A 24884-nucleotide genomic window follows, 5' to 3' on the forward strand; every position below is an offset into this window, starting at 1 on the left:
TTTACTGATTAATTAACCCAGATTATGTATTAATACTTGGTTGGGGGGGGGGTGAGGGGGAGAAACAGCTGTGCATATCTCTCTAACAGTGTTATAGAGGGCGAAGAATCTATGAGTTTATCCTGTATAAGCTTTATACAAGGTAAAACAGATTTATTTGGGGTTTGGACCCCATTGGGAGCTGGGCATCTGAGTGTTAGAGACAGGAACACTTCTTAAGCTGTTTTCAGTTAAGCCTGCAGCTGTTGGGGGACATGGTTCAGACCTGGGCCTGTGTTTGCAGCAGGTAAGCATGTCTGGCTCAAACCAGGCAGGGCACTGAAGTCCCAAGCTGCCAGGGAAAACAGGGGCAGAAGTAGTCTTGGCACATCAGTTGGCAGCCCCAAGGGGTTTTCTGTGATTCAACCCGTCACAACCCTCTTCTATTGTGTTGGAATATGTCTGATGAGAGCACGACGGGGCCTCTTGGTGCTAGGTGCTATGCATGCACATACTAACAGACAATCCCTGCTCCGGAGAGTGCACAGTCTAAGGAGACAAGAGGTGGGAGGGGAAAGTGAGGCCCACAGTGGGGAAGTGACTTGCCCAAGGTCACCCAGGAGATCAGTGGCAGGGCTGGGAATAGAACACTCAGACTCGTGAGCATCTGAGGCTGGGCGAATCTGTGTGACTAGCAGAGCCCCATGAAGAATGGGGCTAATTCATGAATTAGCGAGTGAGCTTTCCCTGTTCACCCAGCTCTCTGTCCTATTGTCAGTGAATGGGATGAGACCTACAGCCCCGCTCCACCCCCCACGCCACTCCAGCAACATGGACAGCAGAAAGCTGGCTTAAATGGCCAGCTGGGGATTCCTCTTGCATAGGGGAACCCAGAAGAGAGACATCTGCCTTTGCCCAACCCTGGCCTCCCCAGCATAGGGGACAGGCTGGGATGTGGCGGAAGCTCCTGTGCTCTGGCCGTCCAGGTTGTTACTGCCGCTGTCAAAGCAGTCCTGAGGCTGCTCTAAATTGCCCCGGGGCCAAAATAGCCCCCCGGCTGCCTCCAGAATCAGGGTGCCAAAGGCACCAACTGAAGAACCCATACCCTGCCTGCACATCATCTAGTGGACAATAGCTCTGCTTGGGTCTTTCCGTTTAACTGATTGTCTGGGGCCAAATGTACTGTATGGCCTGCCTTTGACTGGAGCTGAACCTCAAACTGGGATGCGTGGGGGAGGAGTTACCAGGTGAGTTGAGAGGAGAGGGAGTGGCAGTGTGAGCTGAGGGAGACAGGCAGGCTGACAGGACAGGGGGCCATCTCCACAGAGAGAGCTGGAGGGTGTGGCTAGGGTCCTGTCTTGGCTGCTTTGTTGGTGCATGTGTGTTTGAACCATCTGCTTACCCCTGTAATTCAGCAGCTCAGTACAGTACTCGACACCATGATCATTGTTTGGTTCCCCGGTGTTCCAAGCTTTGTAGTGATACAGGGAGCGATCTGTCCACCTCCAGCGTCTGTACTGCAGAGACAGGGGAGAAAAGCCTTTGGGTCCCTGAAAGAAGAGATCTCGATGATAAGGCACCATAGAAACACCTAAACCCAATAGAGAAGCCCCGACTCTCTCCCACTGCCTGAGTAGGGCAAAGGGCCGTGGGGCAGTGGGTGGGAAGAGACCAGCTCAGGGGGACAGGACCTGGAGACGCTGATCTAATAGTAACCTCATGCAGGAGGTGCTGGGGCGAGGGGGAGGAGCGGAGGCAGGAAGAGGTGGGGTAGGAGTGGGGTCTTGGGGAAGGGCTGGAGTGGGCGTGGGGCCTGGGGCGGGGAAGGGGTTGAGCCCGCCCCCTGGGGAACTCAGGAAGTCGGCACCTCTGCCGAGGGATATCAGAAATACACCCATCCAGTTCTGGGAGCCAATCCCAGCAGCCTGCTAAGCGTCTAGCACAGGTGACCTCAACCATGGCGGGGACAAGTGGCCTAACAGTGGCAGCCACCCTGGAGGGCTGTACCAATGGAGCGAAAGCAGCTCCGTGTTTGTGTGTAGACAAGCCCTTAGCAACAGACGGAAAACGTAGTAAAGTGTCACAAGGCCTGATTCTCATTTACTTCTCACTGACACCGCTCTGGCACTTGTGAAACTTCAGCCTTGGCTCTTAAGTACATAAGAACGGCCATACTGAGTCAGACCAATGGTCCATCTAGCCCAGTCTCCTGTCTTCGCACAGCGGCCACTGCCAGGTGCTTGAGAGGGAATGAGCAGAACAGGGAATCATCAAGTGATCCATCCCCTGTCGCCCATTCCCAGTTTCTGGCAAACAGGGGCTAGGGACACCATCCCTGCCCATCCTGGCTAATAGCCATTGATGGTCCTATCCTCCAGGAACTGATCTAGTTCTTTATTGAACCCTGTTATAGTCTTGGCCTTCACAACAAAGAGTTCCACAGGTTGACTGTGTGTTGGGTGAAGAAATATTTCCTTTTGTTTGTTTTAAACCTGCTGCCTATTCATTTCATTTGGTGACCCCCAAGCTGAAAAATCCCAGTCTTATTAATCCCTCCCCATATGGAAACCGTTCCATACCCCTAGTCATTTTTGTTGCCCTTTTCTGAAACTTTTCCAATTCCAATATATCTTTTTTGAGATGGGGGAACCACATCTGCATGCAGTATTCAAGAGGTGGGCGTACCATGGATTTAAAGAGAGGTAATAAGATATTTTGTGTCTTCTTATCTATCCTTCTCCTAATGATTCCCAACATTCTGTTTGGTTTTTTGACTGTCGCTGCACATTGTGTGGATGTTTTCAGAGAACTCTCCACAATGACTCCAAGATCTTTCTTGAGTGGTAACAGCTAATTTAGACCCCATCATTTTCTATGTATAGTTGGGATTATGTTTTCCAATGTGCATTACTTTTCATTTATCAACATTGAATTTCATCTGCCATTTTGTTGCCCACTCACCCAGTTTTGTGAGATCTCTTTGCGAGAAGACCTTCCTTCTTATCCCATGACCGCTTACTTTGCTTAAGAGCCTTTGGTGAGGGACCTTGCCAAAGGCTTTCTGAAAATCTAAATACATGTTGACACTTTCCCAGCAAATCCTGTTCATCAATGTGGCTGATAATTCTGTTCTTTCCTATAGTTAGTTTCAACCAGTTTTCCTGGTACTGTTAAGGAAAAGTTAGCACATGTGACTCCATTTTGGTTTGGGGCCCACCATTGTTTAAATGCCAGCACATCATACACCAGGAGGAGTGATCGTTAGATACTGAATCCCCGTGAAAATCCTCCTCCTTGTCTCCAGCCTGCCTTGACTCCCAGTATCTGGTTTTTGTCAGTCTCTAACTCTCTGTCTCTTGGACTTGATGTGAGGCCTCCCATCCTGATAAAAAAGGTTACTGATGCATGGCTTTAGGACCATGCTGTGTAATTAACATACTGGTATAGCACGAGGAATGCACCAAGCAGGGATAGGTGGTAGATAAGACAAGGGTTTGTTTATTGGCTAAGGTTTCCGATGCATGAAGGCAACATGCTTTGCTAAAAAGTATATAACCTTTGTATAATCTGTACTCAGGGTCCCCTCCTGGCTAGCGGGGGGCACCACGCTCGAGCGTAATAAACTTAGTGTCTTTTGGGAACTCTGCAGTTGTGGACTTTGTTTATGTGCCTCAGCCTAGATTCGAACTGTGCGTGTCCTATCAGGTATAATTTGCAGCATTTGTGTGCGTGTCCTACCAGGTGTAATTCGTAGCATTTGTGTGTGTGTCCTACCAGGTGTAATTTGTAACAGTACTGAAGTCAGGTTTACTGGCCTGTAATTGCCAGAGTCACTTCTGGAGCCTTTTAAAAAAAATGGCCTCACATTAGCTGTCTTCCAGTCATTTGGTGAAGAAGCCGATTTAAATGATTGGTTACAGACGACAGTTAGTAGTTCTGCAATGTCACATTTGAGTTCCTTCAGAACTCTTGGGTGATGCCATCTCGTCCTGGTGACTTATTACTGTTTAGTTTATCAATTTGTTGCAAAACCTCCTGTAATGACACCTCAATGTGGGACAGTTCGTGTTCTGTTAGTGACTGTCACGGTGCTTTACTGTGAGCTCGACGTGCCCGTGGGGTCCTGTGTGTGCTGCTCACCCTGATGCAGTCTAGAGACAGGAGAAGCAATGTTCCAACACAAAGGAAGAGACTGATTTATTTCTGTTTTCTCTGTAACTTATGTTTTTACTTCATTTACAATAAATCAGATCCACAACAAGCTGGGGAAACTGGTGCCATGTAAATGTGAGTCATGGTCAGGGTGAGATGTGGAAAGCAAAGATGTGTCTATATAATTATTCCCATTACAGGCACTCATCTATGCAAATGCAAAAACTCAACGCTGTTAGAAGAATCTCCACACCTATTTTCTGCGTGGATGTTGGAAGGCCGCAGAGCTGGAGGGTAGGTTTGCGTAGAGACAAGGATGGTCACACCGTCCCCTCTGAGGAGAAACAGCTGCTCAGTATCAGAAGCTAAACTCTCCTCTGCGGTGATACTTACAAAACACTTGACAATGGCTGGATAGCTGGTGGGCTGAGGCCACTGTCCATTTCGCTGACCAGTATTGTCTCCCTGTGCTCCCCTGTCCGTCTGCTGGTTCCCTCCTGTTGTCTCTTGTTGCAGACTGTAGACTCTTTGGGGCCAGACACAATGGGGTCCTGGTCCATGTCTGGGCTCCTAGGTGTGACCACAAGACAGGTAGCTAATAATAATTAGCAGCAGCAGCAGCAGCATGTGCCATGGTCTGAATCATTTGCAACACGAATGTCATTGTTACACAGGTGGGGAAAGTGACTCACTTCAGAAGGAGGTCTTGGGGTGCCCAGGGAAGGGAAAGGATCCCCCATGTTCTCCACATCTCCAGTCTCCTGCTCTATTGTTGCCATGAGTGGACTTCCTCCTTTATTCAAGAGAACGACTTTCAGTATCGTGAATGAAGTCACGTATGGTCTCAGCCTCAGTGGTTTGGGAGTTCTGCTGGAATATTTCTGCCACCTTTTCCAACTTCCTTTTCAGTAGTTGCCTCTCCGGGTAGTTGTCTGGAATGGCGAAACCTGCTTTATACATCTCAGCTGCCTCCCACACTGACTTCTGCTGGTACAAGAGGAAATTTCCCCAGTGACGGCAGACTGCCCGCTAACACCTCTTGCTGAGGCTGGGCATTTCACTCAGGAGATTGAGATAAATCTCTTCTCGGTAGTGAGGTGTGTTTTCTCCATACATGTCAGCTAAAGCCAGCCTTGAAAACACAGAGGCTGGATCTTTCTGCACAGCCTTTTTGAAGGCCTCAATAGCTGCTGCCAATATTTCTTCTCTTCTGCTGGATTTGGCCCTCCACAACTGTATCTTGTAGCAATAACCAAGGTCATAGTGAAGGAGATGATAATTGGGGTTCAGAGAGATTGCTCGCTCTAGAATAGAAATTTTTTTCCCTACAAATTCTAGTTGAAAGAACTTGAAATTCTAGTTGAAAGGGAAAAATGAGACTCCATTTGGGCTGAATGAATTTCCACTACATGCTACAATCATGGGGCAGTGATTACAGAGTGACAGGGTTTCTTTCTGGTTAAAAGCAAATTGCTAAGCGGCAACAAAGAACTAAGCCTGGATTTCAGTGTCTGACGTCCTCACTCTCCCATGCATGGGACCAGTATGAATGGGTTGAATCTAACCTTTGTGAAATCCTCTTAGTACTTCTTGTGTCCTAGAAAGCAACACTGCAAAACCCCATGACTCATTGCAATAGATGCAGCCCGTGGTATTTGTTATGTCACAGAAAGCTCCCCTCTTTGTAATGTCAGGAGAATTTCTCAGGGGGGAAATAACAATGTACAAAACATTTGTTCAAAATGTGTTTCCCTGTTTGAATGCTCCTCCAGCACCAGAGCTGCTAAGTGAGAGTATTTAGAAGTGACTATTTTGTTGTGCAGTTCACCTTTAGGGCTGAAGCTAGCTATTAACTGGAATATTTGATGCGTGTTATTCCAAGCCAAAATGTACATCATGATGTCACAAAACAGAGCCCACAAAACAAAGGGATTTCCCATGTAAGAACTTGGTGAATCTGGAGCTAAGGTTGCAAATGCAGTATGGACCAATAATGTAAGGTATGGGGGTTAACCTAAATAGAAATGTAACTTTTAAGGAGCTGACATCTAGAAAATTGAATCTTCAGGGTGCGCTTAAACCCCCTCAAACATTGGAAATCATCTGGCTGCCCACTGGGGTCATTTATGTCCTGGGATACGTATATGTGTGTGTGGAGAGAGAGTCTCGCACTGACTTCAATGGGGGCCATTTATCCAAGGAGACAGGAAGGGCCTGACTCTCATTTACACAAAGGCTAGTTCCCAGCATGCTGGCAGCGTAAAGCGAGTGTAAATGGAAAGGCCCCTTCGCACGGCCAGGGTGCTGTGAAATGGCCGCAGGGTGTGCCTACCCTGGAGTGAGAGGTGGGACCGTAGCATGGGCTGCCCTTCCGGCACTAGCGTAACCTAGATATCACAGCTAAAAACAGCAGTGACGCTTGGCGGTGCAGGACCTGCAAGCCCGTCTGGCCCCCCAGGTACGTACTTGTGTTTCTAGCCCACATCCGGGTCTGTGCCACTGCGGCTTCACTGCTCGTTTTAGTCCCACTAGTTAGATTAAAGCTCGCACGGGGATGCCTACCTGAGCTAGACACACCTGCGACTGCACTGTAGCCATAACCTTAGTATCAGTGGGAACGGGGCCCACTCTAGTCAGAAGGCAGGAGAGAAATGTAATGGGGAGATTCTGAGGGTCGGCAGAAGGTAAATATTCTGTCTCCGGACATTTAATTGAGACAATCGAGGCCTGTTACACCCCTCCCCCTGCTGTGCATCCTGCATGCAGATGTGGTTGCCCCATCTCGAAACAGATAAATTGGAATTGGAAAAGGTTTAGAAAAGGACAACAAAAATGATTAGGGGCATGGAACGGCTTTCATGTTAGGAGAGATTAATAAGACTGGGACTGCTCATCTTGGAAAAGAGACGACTAAGGGGGGATATGAGTGAGGTCTATGCAATGATGACTGGTGTGGAGAAAGTAAATAAGGAAGTGTTATTTATTCCTCATAACCCAAGAACTATCGGTCACCAAATGAAATGAATAGGCAGCAGGTTTCAAACAAAGAAATGGAAGTATTTCTTCCCACGATGCACAGTCAACCTGTGGAACTCTTTGTTGTGAAGGCCAAAAAAGAACTAGAGACGTTCATGGAGGACAGGTCCATCAATGACTATTAGCCAGGATGGGTAGGGATGGTGTCCCTGGCCTCTGTTTGCCGGAAGCTGGAAATGGGTGACAGGGGATGGATCACCTGAGGATTCCCTGTTCTGTTCATTCCCTCTGGGGCACCTGCCATTGGCCAATGTTGGAAGACAGGACAATGGGCTAGATTGACCTTTGGTCTGACCCACTGTGGCCGTTCTTATGGACTCTGTGGATGCAATTTTGTATCATCTGCAAATTTTGCCACATCACTGTTTACCCCCTTTTCCAGATTATTTATGAAAATATTGAACAGTCCTGGTCCCAGTACTGACCCTTGGGGAACACCACTACTCACCTCTCTCCATTCTAAAAACTGACCATTTATTCCTACCCTTTGTTTCCTGTCTTTTAATCGGTTATTGATCCATGAGAGGACCTTCCTTCTTATCTCATAACAGCTTACTTTGCTTATGAGCCTGTGTTGAGGGACCTTGTCAAAGGCTTTCTGAAAGTGCAAGTACACTACTTCCCCTGGATCAGCCTTGTCCATATATTTGTTGACCTCCTCCGAGAATTGTAATAGGTTGGTGAGGCATGATTTCCCTTGACAAAACCCATGTTGACTCTTCCCCAACAAATAGGATGTATTAGCAGGAGCGTCGTAAGCAAGACACAAGAAGTAATTTTTCTGCTCTATTCCACGCTGATACAGCTTCAGCTGGAGCATTGCGTCCAGCTCTGGGCACCACATTTCAGGAAAGATGTGGACAAACTGGAGAAAGTCCAGAGGAGAGCAACAAAAATGATTCAAGGTCTATAAAAGATGACTTATGAGGAAAGATTGAAAAATCTGGGTTTAGGCTGGAGAAGAGAAGACTGGGAAGGGTCATTTATATACTTGAAAACGGTTATAAAGATTGTTACAAGGAGGAGGGAGAAAAATTATTCTTGTTAACCTCTGAGGATAGGGTAAGAATCAATGGACTTAAATTGCAGCAAGGGTGTTTTAGGTTGGACATTAGGAAAAACTTCCTGACTGTCAGGGTGGTTATGCACTGGAATAAAGTGCCTAGGGAGTGTGATGGCGTGGCTGCCTGCCACTGGCAGAAATGGGGTTAAAAGCAGCCCTACGGAGAGTGAGCTGTAGGCAGCCAATTAGAAAGGGGCTGAGAGAAGCAGGCAATCATGACCTGGCAGGCGCATATAAGAAGGGCTGCACGGCGTAGCAGAGTTCAGTAGCCGAATGGAGTTTGTGGGGAGAAGACCAGGCTCTGAGCAGGAAGAAGGAGTGCCAGCACCTGGGATAGAGCAGTGCTGCAAGCAAGGGCTGGGGGAGCTAGGGAGAGCTCTGGGCTGGTTGCTACAACCTGCAGGCTGAGGACCTGAGGTATGGGCAGAAAGGGTGCTGCAGCTACATGGGAAGTGGCCCTGGGACAATGGACTGAAGTTGCCACTGGAGGAGTGGCTGAACAGAGGAAGTGAGGAACTGAGGAAGTGAGCTGTAGCTCACGAAAGCTTATGCTCTAATAAATTGGTTAGTCTCTAAGGTGCCACAAGTCCTCCTTTTCTTTTTGAACAGAGACTGTGGGTCCCCTGGAGGGGGGAGAATACAGAGTGTGGCACGGCCAGAGGGCAGTTGTTAGGATATAGATATTCAGGCCTGTCTGTAAAGGCCTATACTCTAAGAATTTAGGTGTATTCTTATCACTTGGCTAGAGATAGAGGTATAAAAGAAAGAATCAAAACCACTGTCTGCCAGTGTAAGGGCCTTCTCTTACTGTGACAGTTTGTGGCCCTGTGCTTAGGCTCAGGCCTTTGGCTAAGCAGCAGAGGCAGCCATAAGCTGGGAAGCGAACGGTCACATCCTCACATTCCAAACTAGTCACATTGAAATAAGGTGCTATTGGGCTGTTAGGCACTATCAGGACAGGATTGTATTCCTATCACCTCCAGAGAAAGGGAAGTGCCTAGAAAATGTAAAAGGAAACTTAGTTTGATAGCATCCTGTCTGGCAAGAACTCACTTATCAATAGCTGGGATGTGAAATCCTCACTTCTGCATTGTTTTGTCATTATAGTTCCCACTTTGCTGTTGTTTGTCTGTATAATCTCTGTCTGGTTCTGTGATTGTTCCTGTCTGCTGTATAATTAATTTTGCTGGGTGTAAACTAATTGAGGTGGTGGGATATAATTGGTTACATAATCATGTTACAATATGTTAGGATTGGTTAGTTAAATTTCAGGAAAATGATTGGTTAAGGTATAGCTAAGCAGAACTCAAGTTTTACTATATAATCTGTAGTCAATGAGGAAGTGACTGGGTGTGGGTGGGGGTGGGCATGTGGGTGTGTGAGATGGGAACAGGGAATGGGGGTAAGAAAATTGGAATCATGTTTTGCTAAAGGGGGAGATGGGAACAGGGAATGGGAGTAAGGAAGATGGAATCATGTTTGGCTAAGGGTAGGAATGGGATCAGGGACACAGGTGTAAGGCTCTGTGGTGTCAGAGCTGGGAAGGAGGATACTAAGGAAGGAAACTGGAATCATGCTTGCTGGAAGTTCACCCCAATAAACATCGAATTGTTTGCACCTTTGGACTTCGGGTATTGTTGCTCTCTGTTCATGCGAGAAAGACCAGGGAAGTAAGTGGGTGAAGGAATAAGCCCCCTAACAGCAGTGTCACTGAAGAGGACTCTACGGTTCTGGGAGTGGCGTGGGTCCTGGAACAAAAGTGATGGCAACAAGGCACCACCAGAGGAGGGGGCCCTGGGAGTAGAGCTAATTCCCATCACAGCCAGCAGGAGGCGCCACAGTGGTGACTCCCATCCCGTCACAGGGAGGTTGTGGAATCTCTGTCAAAGAGTAGGTTAGACAATCCCCTGTCGGTGATGGTCTAGATAATACTTAGTCCTGCCTTGAGTGCAGGGCACTGAACTAGAAGACCTCTCGAGGTCCCTTCCAGTGCTATGATTCTATGAAATTGTGTTCATCTGTGTCTGACAATTCTGTTCCTCATTATAGTTTCAATCACTTTGCCTGGTAGTGAAGTGAGGCTTACTGGATTGTAATTGCCAGGATCACCTCTGGAGATTTTTTAGAAATTGGTGTCACATTGGCTATCCTCCAGTCATCTGGTACAGAAGCTGGTTTAAATGATAGGTTACATGCATAGGTTTTAGGACTGTACATTTCATTTCTGTTTAACTAGCTTCCTCATTTTTGTGTAGTTCCCCTTTCTGAAATTAAATGCTCCTGTGTTGGACTTCTTTGGTGGTCCCCTCCCCCCAGATATGTTCAATTGAATTATTTTATGGATGCTATTACAAAGCGGTTCAGCTAGATTCACCTCTTGGGCTGGACCCTGTGCTCCCGTTTAGAACTAAATCAAGCATGTAGAAGCACTCGTCCAGACTCTAGGGAGATGGGGATAAAAATCTCGGAGCAGAAGGAATTATGGTCCTTTTATCCTGTTTAGATTCTCAGGGGCAAAGATTCCTAAACACAAGCAAGAGATCCGCAGGACTAACCTGGGTTAGCCCTAATGGACACATCGAGCTGGCATATTTCATCAGCTCTGGCACCATGTGAATCCTAAGACTGCAACACGTTTTTGTGTGTATGGTTACTTGTTTTAACTTTGTAAATAATGCTCTTATTTCTTTTTCCTGGTTAATAAATCCTAGTTTACTAGAGAAATGTCTACAAGTGTTGTCTTTGGTGTGAGATCTAAGGTGCAAATTGAGCTGGGTGTAAGTGAGTGGTCCTTTGTGAGTGAGACTAACCTGAATATTTTGTTATCTTTGGTGTAAAGCAACCATGGGCAGGGGCTGGAGCCGGAGCAGCCCGGGGGTGGGGTGGGGTGGGGGGTGCTGGAGCCGGAGCAGCCTGGGCTTGGGGGTGTTTACACAGGGGAGGAGCAGGAAGGGCTGGGAGAGGAATACCCCACAGCTGCTGGGTTGAGGTCCTTGGACTGGCATCCGGGACAGAGGGTGGGCCGGGTTCCCCCCCCAGTCAGTGCTGGGGTGAGACATGAGGGAGAGCCCCTGGGGGCGGTGGGGGCCGTCTGGAGCAGCCTGCGATGACACCCGGCAGGGGCAGAACGTTAACGTGAGGTGGTCGGGGGGGCTCAGGGAGAGGGAAGCGCGGCTGCTCCCAGCGCGAGAAGCCAGGGCATGACCAAGGGGGTTGACGGGCTGAGTAACCACGGGAAGGGGCGTCCGAGGTAATTCCCCAGATGAGCCAGAAGACGGTGCTGCCGAGGGGTGAGTAGCACCAACCCCGTCACGCCATCTCAGCTCTCCACTGTGCCCACAGAATGGCCGCGCTGGTCCCCATAAAACTGCCTGAACCCCCGTAGCTGGGTCTCTGCGGCTCCTTTCCAGCTCTGAGTGGTGATACATCCATCCACAAACAGCTTCTGGGAGGGGCCCACAACCCCGGACAGCCCTGGGGCAGGTACCTGCTGACTGCCCAGGTTTGCTGTAGAAAGGGATTGCGGCTGGAAGCAGGGCACCTGCTCTGCGTGCAAAGCAGCCCCCAACCAGATAAGAGCTTTCCTGTGTTTTGCCCCTTCCCCAAGCTCCCCGTGGATCTACGCCCCGTCCCCTCCAGCATCCCCCGACAGGGCAAACCTGCCAGTTCCAACCCCCCTCTCACTCACTCACACCCAGCCTGCCCTGGCTGTCTGCTTATTCCTTCATCGCAGCGCAAAGGGGCCCGTGGTGTTTGGATGCGCCTGGCCAGTTGGCAGCGCTGGGGTGAGCGTGTTCACCTGCACCTGATGGGGTCGCTGTGCCTGAGGGGTTGGAGCACACAGGACCCCGGGGAGGGCTTTTGAACGTGCCAGGTAAGGAGCCTTTACTCCTGTCCCACCCCTTTGTCCATCTCACCCACCTGGGAGTTTAGGGTCCTTTAAGGTAATCCCTTGAGTGCCCAGCAGACCTCAAAGGTACCCCCTTAGCTGTCTAAGTGTCTATGGCTGCTTTTCAAAAGGGCTAGCAGTGTCTACTGAAAACCATGGAGAATCTTCCTCACCTCACCCCACCCCAATGAGAACAATAGAGGATTCCACCGCCCCCCGCCCCCCTGAGAATACTGCAGGGGTCTTGGACCCCAGCTGAGAACAATGGGAGCTGCTGTGTGCTGAGCTCTTTGGTAAATCTGGACACTCATTTCCACCAAGTGAGCTTCTGAAACTCCAGCCTTGGCTCCTGCTCTATTAGTGACTGTCACGGTGGTTTACTGTGAGTTCGACGCGCCCGTGGGGTCCTGTGTGTGCTGCTCACCCCGATGCAATCTAAGGGCACGGAAAGGAATGTTCCAAGATGGTGTAATTGACTGATTTCTGTTTTCTCAGTTACTTTTATTGTAAATGAAATAAAACCATAGCAGATCAGTGACAAGCCGGGGATGAAGGTGCCATGTCAATGTGAGTCATTGTCAGTGAGAGGTGCTGAAAGCAAAGATGGGACTCATGATATGGGCACACTACCGGCACTGAGCCATGCAAATACAAAAACTCAACGCTGTTAGAAGAAACTCCACACTTATTTGCTGCGTGGACGTTAGAAGGCAGCAGAGCTGGAAGGTAGGTTTGCTTAGAGACAAGGATGGTCGCACTGTCCCCTCTGAGTAGAAACAGCTGCTCAGTATCAGAAGCTAAACTGTCCTCTGCGGTGATACTTACAAAACACTTGACAACGGCTGGGGAGCTGGTGGGCTGAGACCACTGTCATTTTGCTGACCAGTATTGTCCCTTTGTGTTCCCCTGTCTGTCTGCTGGTTCCCTCCTGTTGTCTCTTGTTGCAGATGGTAGACTCTTTGGGGCCAGATGCAACGGGGTCCTGGTCCATGTCTGGGCTTCTAGGTGCTATCAGAAGAAAGGTAGCTAATAATAATGATAAGAAACAGCAGCAGGATGTGCTGTGGTCTGAACAATTCAGGGAACCCAGAATCATTTGCAACATGAATATCACTGTTACACAGGTGGGGAAAGTGACTCACTTAAGAAAGTGACCTGGTGTGTCCACGGTAAGAAAGTGACATGGTGTGTCCACGGAAGGGAAAGGAAAGGATCCCACATTTTCTCTCCTTCTCCAGTCTCCTGCTCTGTTGTTGCCACCAGTGGATCTCCCCATGTACCACGGACTTTCATTCTCTTGAATGAAGTAATGTATGGCCTCAGCCTCTGTGGTCTGGGAGCTCTGCTGGAATTCTCCTGACACCTCTTCCAACCTGCTTTTCAGTTGTTGCCTCTCCAGGTTGTTGTCTGGAATGGTGAAACCTGCTTTGTACATCTTAGCTGCCTCCCACACTGACTTCTGCTTATAGAAGAGGAAATCCCCCCAGTGAAGGTAGACTGCCTGCTGACACTTCTTGCTGAGGCTGGGCATTTCACTCAGGAGATTGAGATAAATCTCTTCTTGGTAGTGAGGTGTGTTTTCTCCATACATTTCAGCTAAAGCCAGCCTTGAAAACACAGAGGCTGGATCTTTCTGCACAGCCTTTTTGAAGGCCTCAATAGCTGCTGCCAATATTTCTTCTCTTCTGCCTGACTTGGCCTCCTCCAGTTGTTTCTTGTAGCAGACGCCAAGGTCATAGTGAAGGAGATGATAATTGGGCTTCAGAGAGATTGCTTGCTCTAGAACAGAGATTGCTTTTTCTATGATTTCTGGTTGAAAGAACTTGGCTGCATGTCTCAGGACCTCAGGGTCCAGGCTATTCTGAACAACATCTTCTAAGAGGGCTTCGGCTTGCTGTCTATCACACTTCTTAAGGATCTTGGCTAAATACACCTTAGCTTCATAGTTTTGCTGCTGTTCATGGAGAATGGCAACCAACTTCTTTTTGGCTGCTTCCCGATGTACAGGCTTGTGTGAGTGAGTCCATGATGCAAAGACCGCAATTGCCAACCCAGCAAGAAATTCCCCATTTGCTTCATCTTCTCTTAATGCCATTTGGAAACACTTTGTGGCTTCAATGCCATTGCGGAAGCCTGCTGCCAGGAGAGACCAGCCTTTCTGTGCATGTATCTCAGGGATCTGAGCTGCATGTGGAGAGCGGCTCTTCAGGGAGCTGCAGATCTTTCTAACCTTGTCCAGATAAAACTCAACCAAATCATAGTGGGCCAAGTGATAATAGATCCAGGCGTAGTTTGCATAAATGACCAGGACCTGCCGGGGGAAGTTATCTGGATGATCTCTTTGCAGAATCTCTTCGGCTTCTCTAAGGCTTTGCAGAGCGTCTTCATATTGCCCTTGCAGGTGGCAGAGATAAGCCTGCATGGCAAGGAGCGTGGGCTGGTTCTGGTAGTGAGTGTGGGCAATCCTGAGAGCCAGAGTTTGGAGGAGGTGAACTGCATCTACCTTGTCTCTGATTTCAAAGTTCCAGGTGAAGTGGCACTGGAGGGCCTGCAGCTTCTCCTTCAGACGCAGGGTGCTGCAAAGAGAGGGGAAAATGAGACTCCATCTGGGCTGAATGAATTTCCACTACATGCTACAATCATCCCCACCACCATGACAGGGAGCGACACTGCCCCCCACCTCCAGTGAGTACCCCTGCTGCAGGTATCCCCTTCAGCACCCACCAATTGTACTCCCACCCCCACATTCCCTCCCCCTCCCCACTCGGCAGTGTCCTCTTTTTGGGAACCTGAAATATGGTCACCCTGGAACAAGCACCACACTGAACAATAGAACAATCCCCCCCCCCCCGCCTTGTTAGACTCACAGGACTTCCCCCTCTGCCTTGCTAGACACATAGCCGCCCCCCCCCGCACTCCCTCCAGCTGTCCCTGCGCTCAGGGTGGTGCTGGGGGGGCAGTGGGGTGACGTGGTCTCAGCTCCAGGCTGAGCGTTCACAAGAGCCCCCCGCCCCCCCTTGCAAGCAGCTGGTTCCCCTCCCTGCAGCCTCCCCGGCGCTGTAGCTCCGGGCTCCTGCTGCTGCTGCCTTTTCTCTCTGCAGTTCCTGGGCTGGTCCCATCCCACCCCCCCGGCTGCCCCTTGGCTCCAGCTCCCCAGGGATCAGAATTAATCTCTCCCCCCCAGCAGCCAGGTTTCCTGAGCTGTAGCTCAGGAAAGCTTATGCTCAAATAAATTGGTTCATCTCTAAGGTGCCACAAATCCTCCTTTTCTTTTTGTGAATACAGACTAAGACGGCTGCTACTCTGAAACACAACGGAGAGGGGGGGACAGGGCTGGGGGGGCACTCTCTTACCGACTCCTCCGTTGATGCGGAGCGAAGCCGGAGTGACAGCTGGCCAGAGGGGGAGCTCTCCGTGAAGGTGGAGCGAGGGGAGCTCGCAGGGCGAGGTGCCAACAGTGACCTGCACTAGCCCTGAGAGGCACCAGCCTGGAGAGTCAACAGGACGCAGAATTACCCCAGAGTGACCCCGCCCCAGAGCTTTCAAAGCCGGAGATTTACAGCCCCAGAAATGCGCAGAGGGGGGTGGAAAGCTGCCTGACTTTAGCCCTGGCTGGAAATGTCCCCCCCGCCCAGCGACCCCAATGCTCCTACCTCATTGCGATCCGCTGAGTCCCAGCCCGGCCAGGGGAGGTGACGGCTCCTTTCACTGCCCCGGGTTTCTTCCCAAGGTGTGGACGTGCCCGGTTCTGGGAGAGACCCGAGTTCTGCCCGGGCAGGCTGGACTGTGGCCGCCCGGACGATGCTGCCCTTCTTATGCAGGGCGGGTTGCTAGCTGGGGATCTCACTGGTTTGGCTGGGGAGCTGCATTTCCCCGGAAAGCGGGAGTGAGCAGCAGAAAAGGAAACTGAAACTTAACTTTCCCTTCCACTTGTCAGCTTCAGCGTCCCCTCAGCCTGAGTCGCCACCTGCAGCTCCCTGGGTGACATGGGACTAGTTATGGGTGTGTGTGTTTGTGTGTGTGTGTGGGGGGGGGTGTGCACACACGCGCTTGCACACGTACAATCCTGGCCTGGGCTTTCCAGGGCACGGACGGGGTCACTCACCATCACCGCGCCGCGGGCGCTCCCTGCTAGCCCCCAACCAGCTCCACAGCCCCCTGCCCCGAACCGGTTGCCCGCGTCCCGGCCCCGGCCAGCCCTTCCCCACCACCGGGGGGTGTTCGTATCGCCCTCACGCACTTCCAGGGCCCTGCCTGGGGCACGGAGCAGCGAGGAGCAGAGGGCGATGACGGAGGCAGGGCAATTAGCCAAAGGTGAGAGCTTTGTACCTGCTCCCCCAGGTCTCCGCCTCTCCCTGAACCTCCCCCAGCTTTATCCGCGCAGGGTGCGACTTTCCAAAGGCCCCCCGCCCGGTTTAGTCACCCAGGCCCCATTGGCTGCCAGCGTGATCCCTGCTCCTCAGTCACTTGGGCACTTTTGAAAATGCCTCCCCCACATACAAATGAAACCCTCTAAAGTGAGGAAATAATAGTCAGGTTGTGACGTTATTGACATGACCTGTGACCGTACAGATCATTGTTGCAACCACTGTTATATAGTTGCAGCAAATATTGTACAGAGGTTGTGGTGTGAGGTGTCTATGGAGAGGTTAGGGCTGGCTGGGTAGGATTATGCTGTCTGTATGGGTCTATCGTTGTTGTGATTGAAGTGATGAACATTGGCTATGTACTTGTATCTCAATGTGCTTGATTCTAAGTAGCCTCAGGGAAGCATTTGGTCAGCTTCTTGAGAAGGGACTATTCTCAATAAGTGCCCAGTCAAGAAACACTTAACTGACAGTGGACCTTGGGAGACTCCAATTCACATGAGAAGTCTTCCTGGGAATGTTCAAGGTAGCATGTGAGCAATGGCTGCTCTCCCTGTAAAAGAATTGAGTCATGCAGGGACATGTGACTTGCCCAAGTGACTCCAGACACCATCTTGCTGCTGTGATTTTCCACAGTAAGAACAAAGGGGTGTCCTTCCACATGGCAGAGGATATAAAAGGCCCTGGAAATACCTCCATTTTATCTTCAATCCTGTTTCTTACCTTTGGAGAGACTTTGCTACACTGATGCTCTGAACAAAGGACTGAATGACCCATCCCAGCTGGGGATGTTCTCCAGAGACTTGATTTGAACCTGCCGTTTATTCCATCACTACGACTTGCCTGAACCAAGAACTTTGCCATCACTGTATGTCATTGATTCCATTTAAGCAATTTTAGCTCTCATCTATATTTCTTTCTTTCAATGAGTAAACTTTTAGATTCTAAAGGATTGGCAACAGTGTGATTTGTGGGTAAGATCTGACTTGTATATTGACCTGGGTCTGGGGCTTGGTCCTTTAGGTTTGGGAGAACCGTTTTTCTTTTACTGGGGTATTGGTTTTCATAACCAGTCGTCCCCATAACGAGTGGCCCTGGTGGTGATACTGGGGAACCGGAGTGTCGAAGGGAATTGCTTGTGTGACTTACAGTTAGCCAGTGGGGTGAGACCATGTGATCTGTTTGGCTGGTTCGGTGTGCCTTAATAGTAAAGGAAACCCAACCTTGGGCTGTAACTGCCCTGCTCCAAGCAATTTGTCCTGAACTGATACTCTCCGTTGTGTCCCGCCAGAGGCTGCATCGTTACCCAGGTTCCCTGTGCAGCCTCATCTCTTCCCTTTGTACTGCCGCATGCTGGTGCGCTCCTCAATGAGACGATCGCGTTCTATCTCCGTGGGGCCCCTGCCTGGTTCACTGCGCTGTGGGGACAGTGTGGGGGTCTCTTCTGTTCCGTCCTACATCGGTTCTTACGCTCTGCTCCTCATTGCAGTGTCTGAGCGCTTTCCAGCTGTGCATTAATTACTGTGACTCACACCTGTCACATGTTTGGTTTCTCCTCTCCCAGAGGGAGAAGCGTCTTTCCAGAGGGTTTTTTAAATATACATTTTGTTTTGTTTCAGAAGGTGGAGGATGTAAAGGGGGGAAGGCCGGTGGCTAGTTGCCATTTCCTTCTCACTAATAGGGAGGAGCTGGCTGTGAATCTGAAGGTGGAAGGCAACTTGGGTGAAAGTGACTACACAGCGATAAAGAGTTTGTGATCCTAGGAGAAGGAAGCAGGGGGAGCAGCAGCATAAAGACAATACACTTAAAAAGCCGATTTCAACACACTCAGGGAATCGTTTGCCTGGTTCTCTGCCCTCGATCGGTAGGGGGGACTGTCCCATCATTGAGGGGTGAGGGGGGAACAGCCAGCACCCTAGGGCCACATCTAGAGCAATTTATTTAAAGGGGATGCAAAGCCGCGGTTGCTTTTTGTTGGGGGGTGTCGGTGCCTGAGGCCTGGGCTTGCGAGGGTTAACGGGCCCTGACCAGCTCCCAGCTGAGAGCTCCTTGCTGGAGATGCATAAATGCTCCTTAAAGGGACAAATCCCATCATGTCCCGTGGGCTCCCCAGCCCCGGTCATCCGAGGCTCTCAGAGCAGCCCGAGGCCTTGCCAGCCGAATGCATTCTCCCCAGAGTGAGGCAGGCTGGCAGGGGGTGGGGCCTCACCATAGCCTGCTGCGTTTCCGGCCCAGCTCTTTCTGATTCCTCAGGCTCCCTTTAGGTTTCATTTCTCTGCGTTTCAGCTTCCTGATCTCTGTACAAAGAGCTGGCAGGTGCCCAGGACGGGGAGGGGGGGCAGCAGGAGAGATGTCACCCACCTTCCCCTCTGAACATCCCCCTCCCCACACCCCCCTCCTGCGAACACTTGCACGACTCACATGCATGCCCCTGTGAACACATTCCCCCCCGCACACCCCCCCCCAACTGCTGTGCTGGGGCTGATCCTGGCTCTGTGGGGCCCTGCAGAGGGTTGCAGGGGTTGGGTGGCATAGAAGCCGGGCTGCGTCTGCCCCTCATGCCTGGTTTCTGTGCAGGGTTGAGAAACTGGGGTGTCCAGCTGGTGGGAGGGAGCCGTGTTCCCCATGGGCTGTTAACCCTCCGAACCCCTTCCTGTTGTCAGCTCCCAGTGGCTATGTGAGCAGGGAGTGACTGAGCTCTCCTCTAACATCTAGTGATGGGATGGGGGAAAAAGACTTCTGTATTTACATGAGTACGTAAAAGGTTGTTACAAGGAGGAGGGAGAAAAATTGTTTTTCTTAACCTCTGAGGACAGGACAAGAAGCAATGGGCTTAAATTGCAGCCAGGGAGGTTTAGGTTGGACATAAACTTCCTACAGTTGCTGTAACTACAGGGTTTGGCAGCTCCCTGGCACGGTGAGTCGCTCCTGCCCAGAGCACAAGACTAGGAGCAACGTCCGGGTCAAACTGTCATACAGACATCCACCTTTTACCAAAAAAGCCAAAGAAACAACAAAAAAGATAAGAACGTTCAAAGCACCTTATTTGTGTTTCTATTGCATTTGGGTCTAGTAAACAATAGAGACACCTGTACATTATTTTTATTATTGAGTCTGCAAAATACAAACCCTACATTTAGATAAATTACAATGGCATGGACGTGTCCATGTGCATATTTGTTTGTTTTTCCTAAAGTTAATTAAGTCTTTTGGGAAGAATTGTCAGAGCAGCCACCAGCAAGAGTTGGTGGATGCATGGTGGCCACCACAAATTTTGTTGTGAGAAGGCCTGGTGTAAAGACAGAGCTACTTGACGCAATTGAGAGCTGTTCTGTTAAGGGGTCACTAGGGCTGAAATCGCTGATGATGAGCTCTAGCTGCCGAGCCATCGACCTGGTGAAGGACAGTGGTGCAGGGAAAGAGAGCGCCTGAGCAGTGAGGTTTCCCGCTACCCACCGAGCGCTGGGTTCAGTGGTGGGACCTGAGAACGTGGCATCGCAGAGAGCAGCGGGTGGCGGCAGAGAAGCAGCAGCAGCGCCGGGGTGACCGATGGTGGCAGAGGGAAGGGTGGCAGCAGGGTCCGTTGTGCTCGATGCACGTCCTGGGTGGGGGTGGGAGGCGAACCCACATGAAGGCCCCTCTGAGCTCTGGGTCTTTGCTGACCAAGGACAGCCAACTGTGAGTGGGGTGCAGTGGAGGGAGAGGGGAGCGATGTGCTAATGGGACATTCATTCCTCGGACTTTCCCACCAGCAGCTGGGAAACTGAGGCAAAAGACACTGCCCTGTGTTAAAGGGGAAAAGGACTGAAAGGCAAAGGAGGAGTGTGTGTGTGTGATAAGAAAAGAGATCCTTATGCTTTCAGTCTCCCTAGGTTCGGCCTCCCTGTCCAGCGTCTGTCATCTGGAAGGATCCCTTCTCCTGCAAAGAGGACCCCTCCCACCCTAAATAATGAGGAGTCAATCAGTAAAGGTAAAATCAAATAAAGTGTATTGAAGGGTTTATAACAAAGAGTGGGAGAAATAAGAAGGGGAATAAAGAGCAAAATTGCACAATACAGTGATTACCCCCAAACTCAACCCTACAATACAGATATAAAAACCATCTTCACAGATCAAAGCGACAGCAGGTGCTTGGGACCTCAATCCTCTGGCTAACGGCAAGGCTTTGGAGAGGAGCTCCAAGGAGTCCCTTGATGTTCCTTCGGGGCCACAGGAAAACAGAACAAATGGTACGCTCAGGAGCACAGCGATGGACGATGAGAAAGGTAAGTGCTGTTTCTTGTCCTCTCTTCTCTTTAGAGGTGAGGAAGCTGTTGGAGGAAAATCCCTAGGATGGATAGATGTCTGCAGGTAAGACCCACGACCCATGACCGTCCCTAGCTGCCACTCAGTTGGACAGCCCTGAGGCCATGTTCGGGGCAGCTTTTTATACACTTGCCCGGGAAACCCCTTAGAAAAGGCGGGAAGCCCCTTCTGGGAAACCCCTTAGGAAAACCAATTCTGACTGGAAGTTGTTTACAACTCCAGGAGAAATAAAAGAGCGGGAAAATGGACCTATAGCTCACGTGGGCATAAAATTCCATTTTGAAACCAACATGGATTCCTGTAGTCACAAAACATACGAAAATGAACCCACCTAACAAAAGTGTGCTGTGGGGTTGGCTTGGCTTATGATCACATGTGTTTGAATGTGGTTGTGATGTTTTCCCAAACTAATGCTGGGTTCCCTTTCCCTTTCAATAGCAGTTCTCTTTTGTAAAACACAGAGTCAGTGCCTGTGAGTGGGGACGTATTGTCTCTTGGAGGCGCCCGGGGCGGTGTTAAGTTTTCCCAGATTACTGCGGTGGGGGGGCTCGAGCCAGTTCTTTGTGGCAGTGTTAGGAGGAACCCCTAGATATTGAACCTGTGTGGGTGCTGCTGACTCCACCATGCAGAAGGCTGAAGTTACATTGTGGTAGGCCACGCCTAGAGGTGCCACTCAGGTCAGGGCCTGTTGTATTAATTTAGATGGGCCAAAGGTGTTAACTACTCCTGAGGGAATTCTGCACCAAAAAAATAAAAATTCTGTGCACAGTATTTTAAAATTCTGCAAATTTTATTTGTTAATAAGTAAATGTGGATGCTCCAGTGTGGCAGTGGGGAGCACAGGCCACTGGCTGCACGGAAGTGGGAGATCACGCTGCAGCACCCCCCGACCCCCCAGGACAGGACTCGGCAGTGAGGTTGCTCTGGACCCTGATACAGCGCAAGGGCTGGACCTCCCCCGAAACTCCCAGGGCCCTGCCCCTCTGCACCGGGCACACCAGGTGTGGGCAGGCAGGCTCAGCCCAGCAGGATCCAAGTGTGGAAGGGCTTAGTGTGGGGGGCAGGGGCATGTTTTCTGCACACACAGTGGTGCAGAATTCCCCCAGGAATAGTAACATAACCCAGTCACTGTCCAACACTGACCAGTTGGAAAAAGGTCCAAGGGGTGGTATTCAGGGACCTCAGCCTGCTTAGTACTGTGGCAAATGCTTCCAGCTCTGGTGGGGCCTGATGTTTACACAACCGCTAGAAACGTCCCTGCTTTGTGTGTCTGAGTGGAGATGAGATCAGGAGGAGATGGGTGGGCCAGAAGAGAGAAGAAACTCTGGTTATTGCAGATATCTAGAGGGAGACCAAGTCCTGTCCCTTATCCAAAAGGCCAGGCCCATCCTGCCTCCCTCTGAGGGTCCCCTTCCTCTCCTCCACTGAGATCTGGGCAGTTCAGAACACAGTCAGAGGGGGCTGGATGGATGCCTCTATGCAGGGCCAGGATTGGGACAGAGGAGACACACACAGAACTGCATGCTCAGGAGAGTTTATTCTTGTTGTGGGCTGCAGCCACTGAGGGGAAGGGGCAGGAGTGTAACTAGAACAGACACACTTCGGAGAAGAGAGTTTGCAGCTGGGGAAGTGAGATCTGGTCTCTCAGGGAGGGAGAGGACTGTCCCTTGATGCAGCAAAGGCATCGGAAAGTCTGGGACCTTGTCTGATCATGCCCAAGGAGCCCAGTTCTTTTGCATCCGAGGCGCTGAGCTCCCCCTTCAGGCGCAGGCGAGCGACTCTCCTCGTTAGGGTCGATACTTGCAAACGTAGCCATTTTTCGTATGACAGTCTTTATCATTCCAGTTCTTAAAATGTAGAAGGCAAAACCAATCACTGGGGCAATGGAAGGGCGAGTGGGGCCATTCCTGCCCTTATAGTGATGTCTCTCCTCATTGCACACTGCTGAGAGAAGACCCCAGCTCCTGTGCATGAGGCTGCAAGGATGAGGAGGCTGGAGATGAAGGCCCATGTGTCTCAGACAGGGACAGGCTCCATCATTCCATGAGAGATGCTGTGTAAGAGTGATAGTGGAAGACCCTTGTGACATTGCACCCCATAATGCTTTATGGAAATCTGCTTATGAAAGTAAATAGGACATAACTGGAATATATTTTAGGTAACATATCTCTGCAAAGGTTATGGTCTACTGAATATATCTGTATGCATGTATCATTTTTGTACTCAAAGTTATGAATATTGGCTGTGTACTTGTTTGATTTTAAGTAGCTTTAGTAAGGCATTTGGTCAGCTTCGTTAGAAAGGAATTTGCAAGTTAAGTGCCCAATCAAGAAACACTTAACAGACAATGGATCTTGGAAGACTCCAATCCACATAAGAAGTCTACCTGAGGACGTTCAAGGTAGCATGTGAACAATAGCTGCTACCTGTAAGTTCTGAGTCATGCATGGACATGTGACTTGCCCATGTGACCTAAAACTCCTGTTTGTAGCTGTATTCTACATAGAGAGAGGGAGGGGTGTCCGCCCACAAGAGTCTATTTAAACCCCTAGGAGACCTCTCCATTTTGTCGTCAGCTGGCTCAAGAGATAGCCTCTCCACCCCAAGGGATACCTGAAAGAAACTGGAACAAAGGACCGTAACCATAGGGGTGTGAGTGATTGCTGGACCCAGACTAGAAGGAGCCTAGTCTGCAAAAGAAGCTTACTGAAACATCTCTGAGCGTGAGGTTTCCTCTGTAATCACTTTCTTACTGTATTAGGTTTAGACTTGTGTGCTTTATTTTATTTTGCTTGGTAATTCACTTTGTTCTGTCTGTTACTACTTGGAACCACTTAAACCCTACTTTTTGTATTTAATGAAATCACTTTTTACTGATTAATTAACCCAGATTATGTATTAATACTTGGTTGGGGGGGGGTGAGGGGGAGAAACAGCTGTGCATATCTCTCTAACAGTGTTATAGAGGGCGAAGAATCTATGAGTTTATCCTGTATAAGCTTTATACAAGGTAAAACAGATTTATTTGGGGTTTGGACCCCATTGGGAGCTGGGCATCTGAGTGTTAGAGACAGGAACACTTCTTAAGCTGTTTTCAGTTAAGCCTGCAGCTGTTGGGGGACATGGTTCAGACCTGGGCCTGTGTTTGCAGCAGGTAAGCATGTCTGGCTCAAACCAGGCAGGGCACTGAAGTCCCAAGCTGCCAGGGAAAACAGGGGCAGAAGTAGTCTTGGCACATCAGTTGGCAGCCCCAAGGGGTTTTCTGTGATTCAACCCGTCACAACCCTCTTCTATTGTGTTGGAATATGTCTGATGAGAGCACGACGGGGCCTCTTGGTGCTAGGTGCTATGCATGCACATACTAACAGACAATCCCTGCTCCGGAGAGTGCACAGTCTAAGGAGACAAGAGGTGGGAGGGGAAAGTGAGGCCCACAGTGGGGAAGTGACTTGCCCAAGGTCACCCAGGAGATCAGTGGCAGGGCTGGGAATAGAACACTCAGACTCGTGAGCATCTGAGGCTGGGCGAATCTGTGTGACTAGCAGAGCCCCATGAAGAATGGGGCTAATTCATGAATTAGCGAGTGAGCTTTCCCTGTTCACCCAGCTCTCTGTCCTATTGTCAGTGAATGGGATGAGACCTACAGCCCCGCTCCACCCCCCACGCCACTCCAGCAACATGGACAGCAGAAAGCTGGCTTAAATGGCCAGCTGGGGATTCCTCTTGCATAGGGGAACCCAGAAGAGAGACATCTGCCTTTGCCCAACCCTGGCCTCCCCAGCATAGGGGACAGGCTGGGATGTGGCGGAAGCTCCTGTGCTCTGGCCGTCCAGGTTGTTACTGCCGCTGTCAAAGCAGTCCTGAGGCTGCTCTAAATTGCCCCGGGGCCAAAATAGCCCCCCGGCTGCCTCCAGAATCAGGGTGCCAAAGGCACCAACTGAAGAACCCATACCCTGCCTGCACATCATCTAGTGGACAATAGCTCTGCTTGGGTCTTTCCGTTTAACTGATTGTCTGGGGCCAAATGTACTGTATGGCCTGCCTTTGACTGGAGCTGAACCTCAAACTGGGATGCGTGGGGGAGGAGTTACCA

The 24884-nt window shown here is 50.2% G+C and overlaps 1 protein-coding gene, 1 long non-coding RNA gene and 1 pseudogene across 2 annotated transcripts; 1 reads left to right on the forward strand and 2 right to left on the reverse strand.

Moving 5' to 3' along the window:
* Positions 1-4887: 4887 nt before the first annotated feature.
* Positions 4888-6729, reverse strand: LOC144930555 (interferon-induced protein with tetratricopeptide repeats 5-like; annotated as a pseudogene).
* A 5862-nt stretch (positions 6730-12591) lies between these two features.
* On the reverse strand, positions 12592-16076 carry LOC140905510 (interferon-induced protein with tetratricopeptide repeats 5). Its single transcript, XM_073328969.2, has 2 exons — positions 15773-16076; positions 12592-14695 (listed from the first exon to the last, which is right to left on the reverse strand). Exons 1-2 carry the CDS (start codon positions 15775-15777, stop codon positions 13258-13260), a joined length of 1443 nt encoding a protein of 480 aa, XP_073185070.1. The 5' UTR covers positions 15778-16076; the 3' UTR covers positions 12592-13257.
* Positions 14386-23654, forward strand: LOC140905515 (uncharacterized). Its single transcript, XR_012156876.2, has 4 exons — positions 14386-14804; positions 15405-16433; positions 20350-20456; positions 20598-23654. It is a non-coding gene; the product is annotated as an uncharacterized LOC140905515 (long non-coding RNA).
* The last annotated feature ends 1230 nt before the right edge of the window (positions 23655-24884 follow it).

This window comes from Lepidochelys kempii, chromosome 1, assembly GCF_965140285.1.
Source record: "Lepidochelys kempii isolate rLepKem1 chromosome 1, rLepKem1.hap1, whole genome shotgun sequence".
NCBI classification, from domain to species: domain Eukaryota; kingdom Metazoa; phylum Chordata; order Testudines; family Cheloniidae; genus Lepidochelys; species Lepidochelys kempii.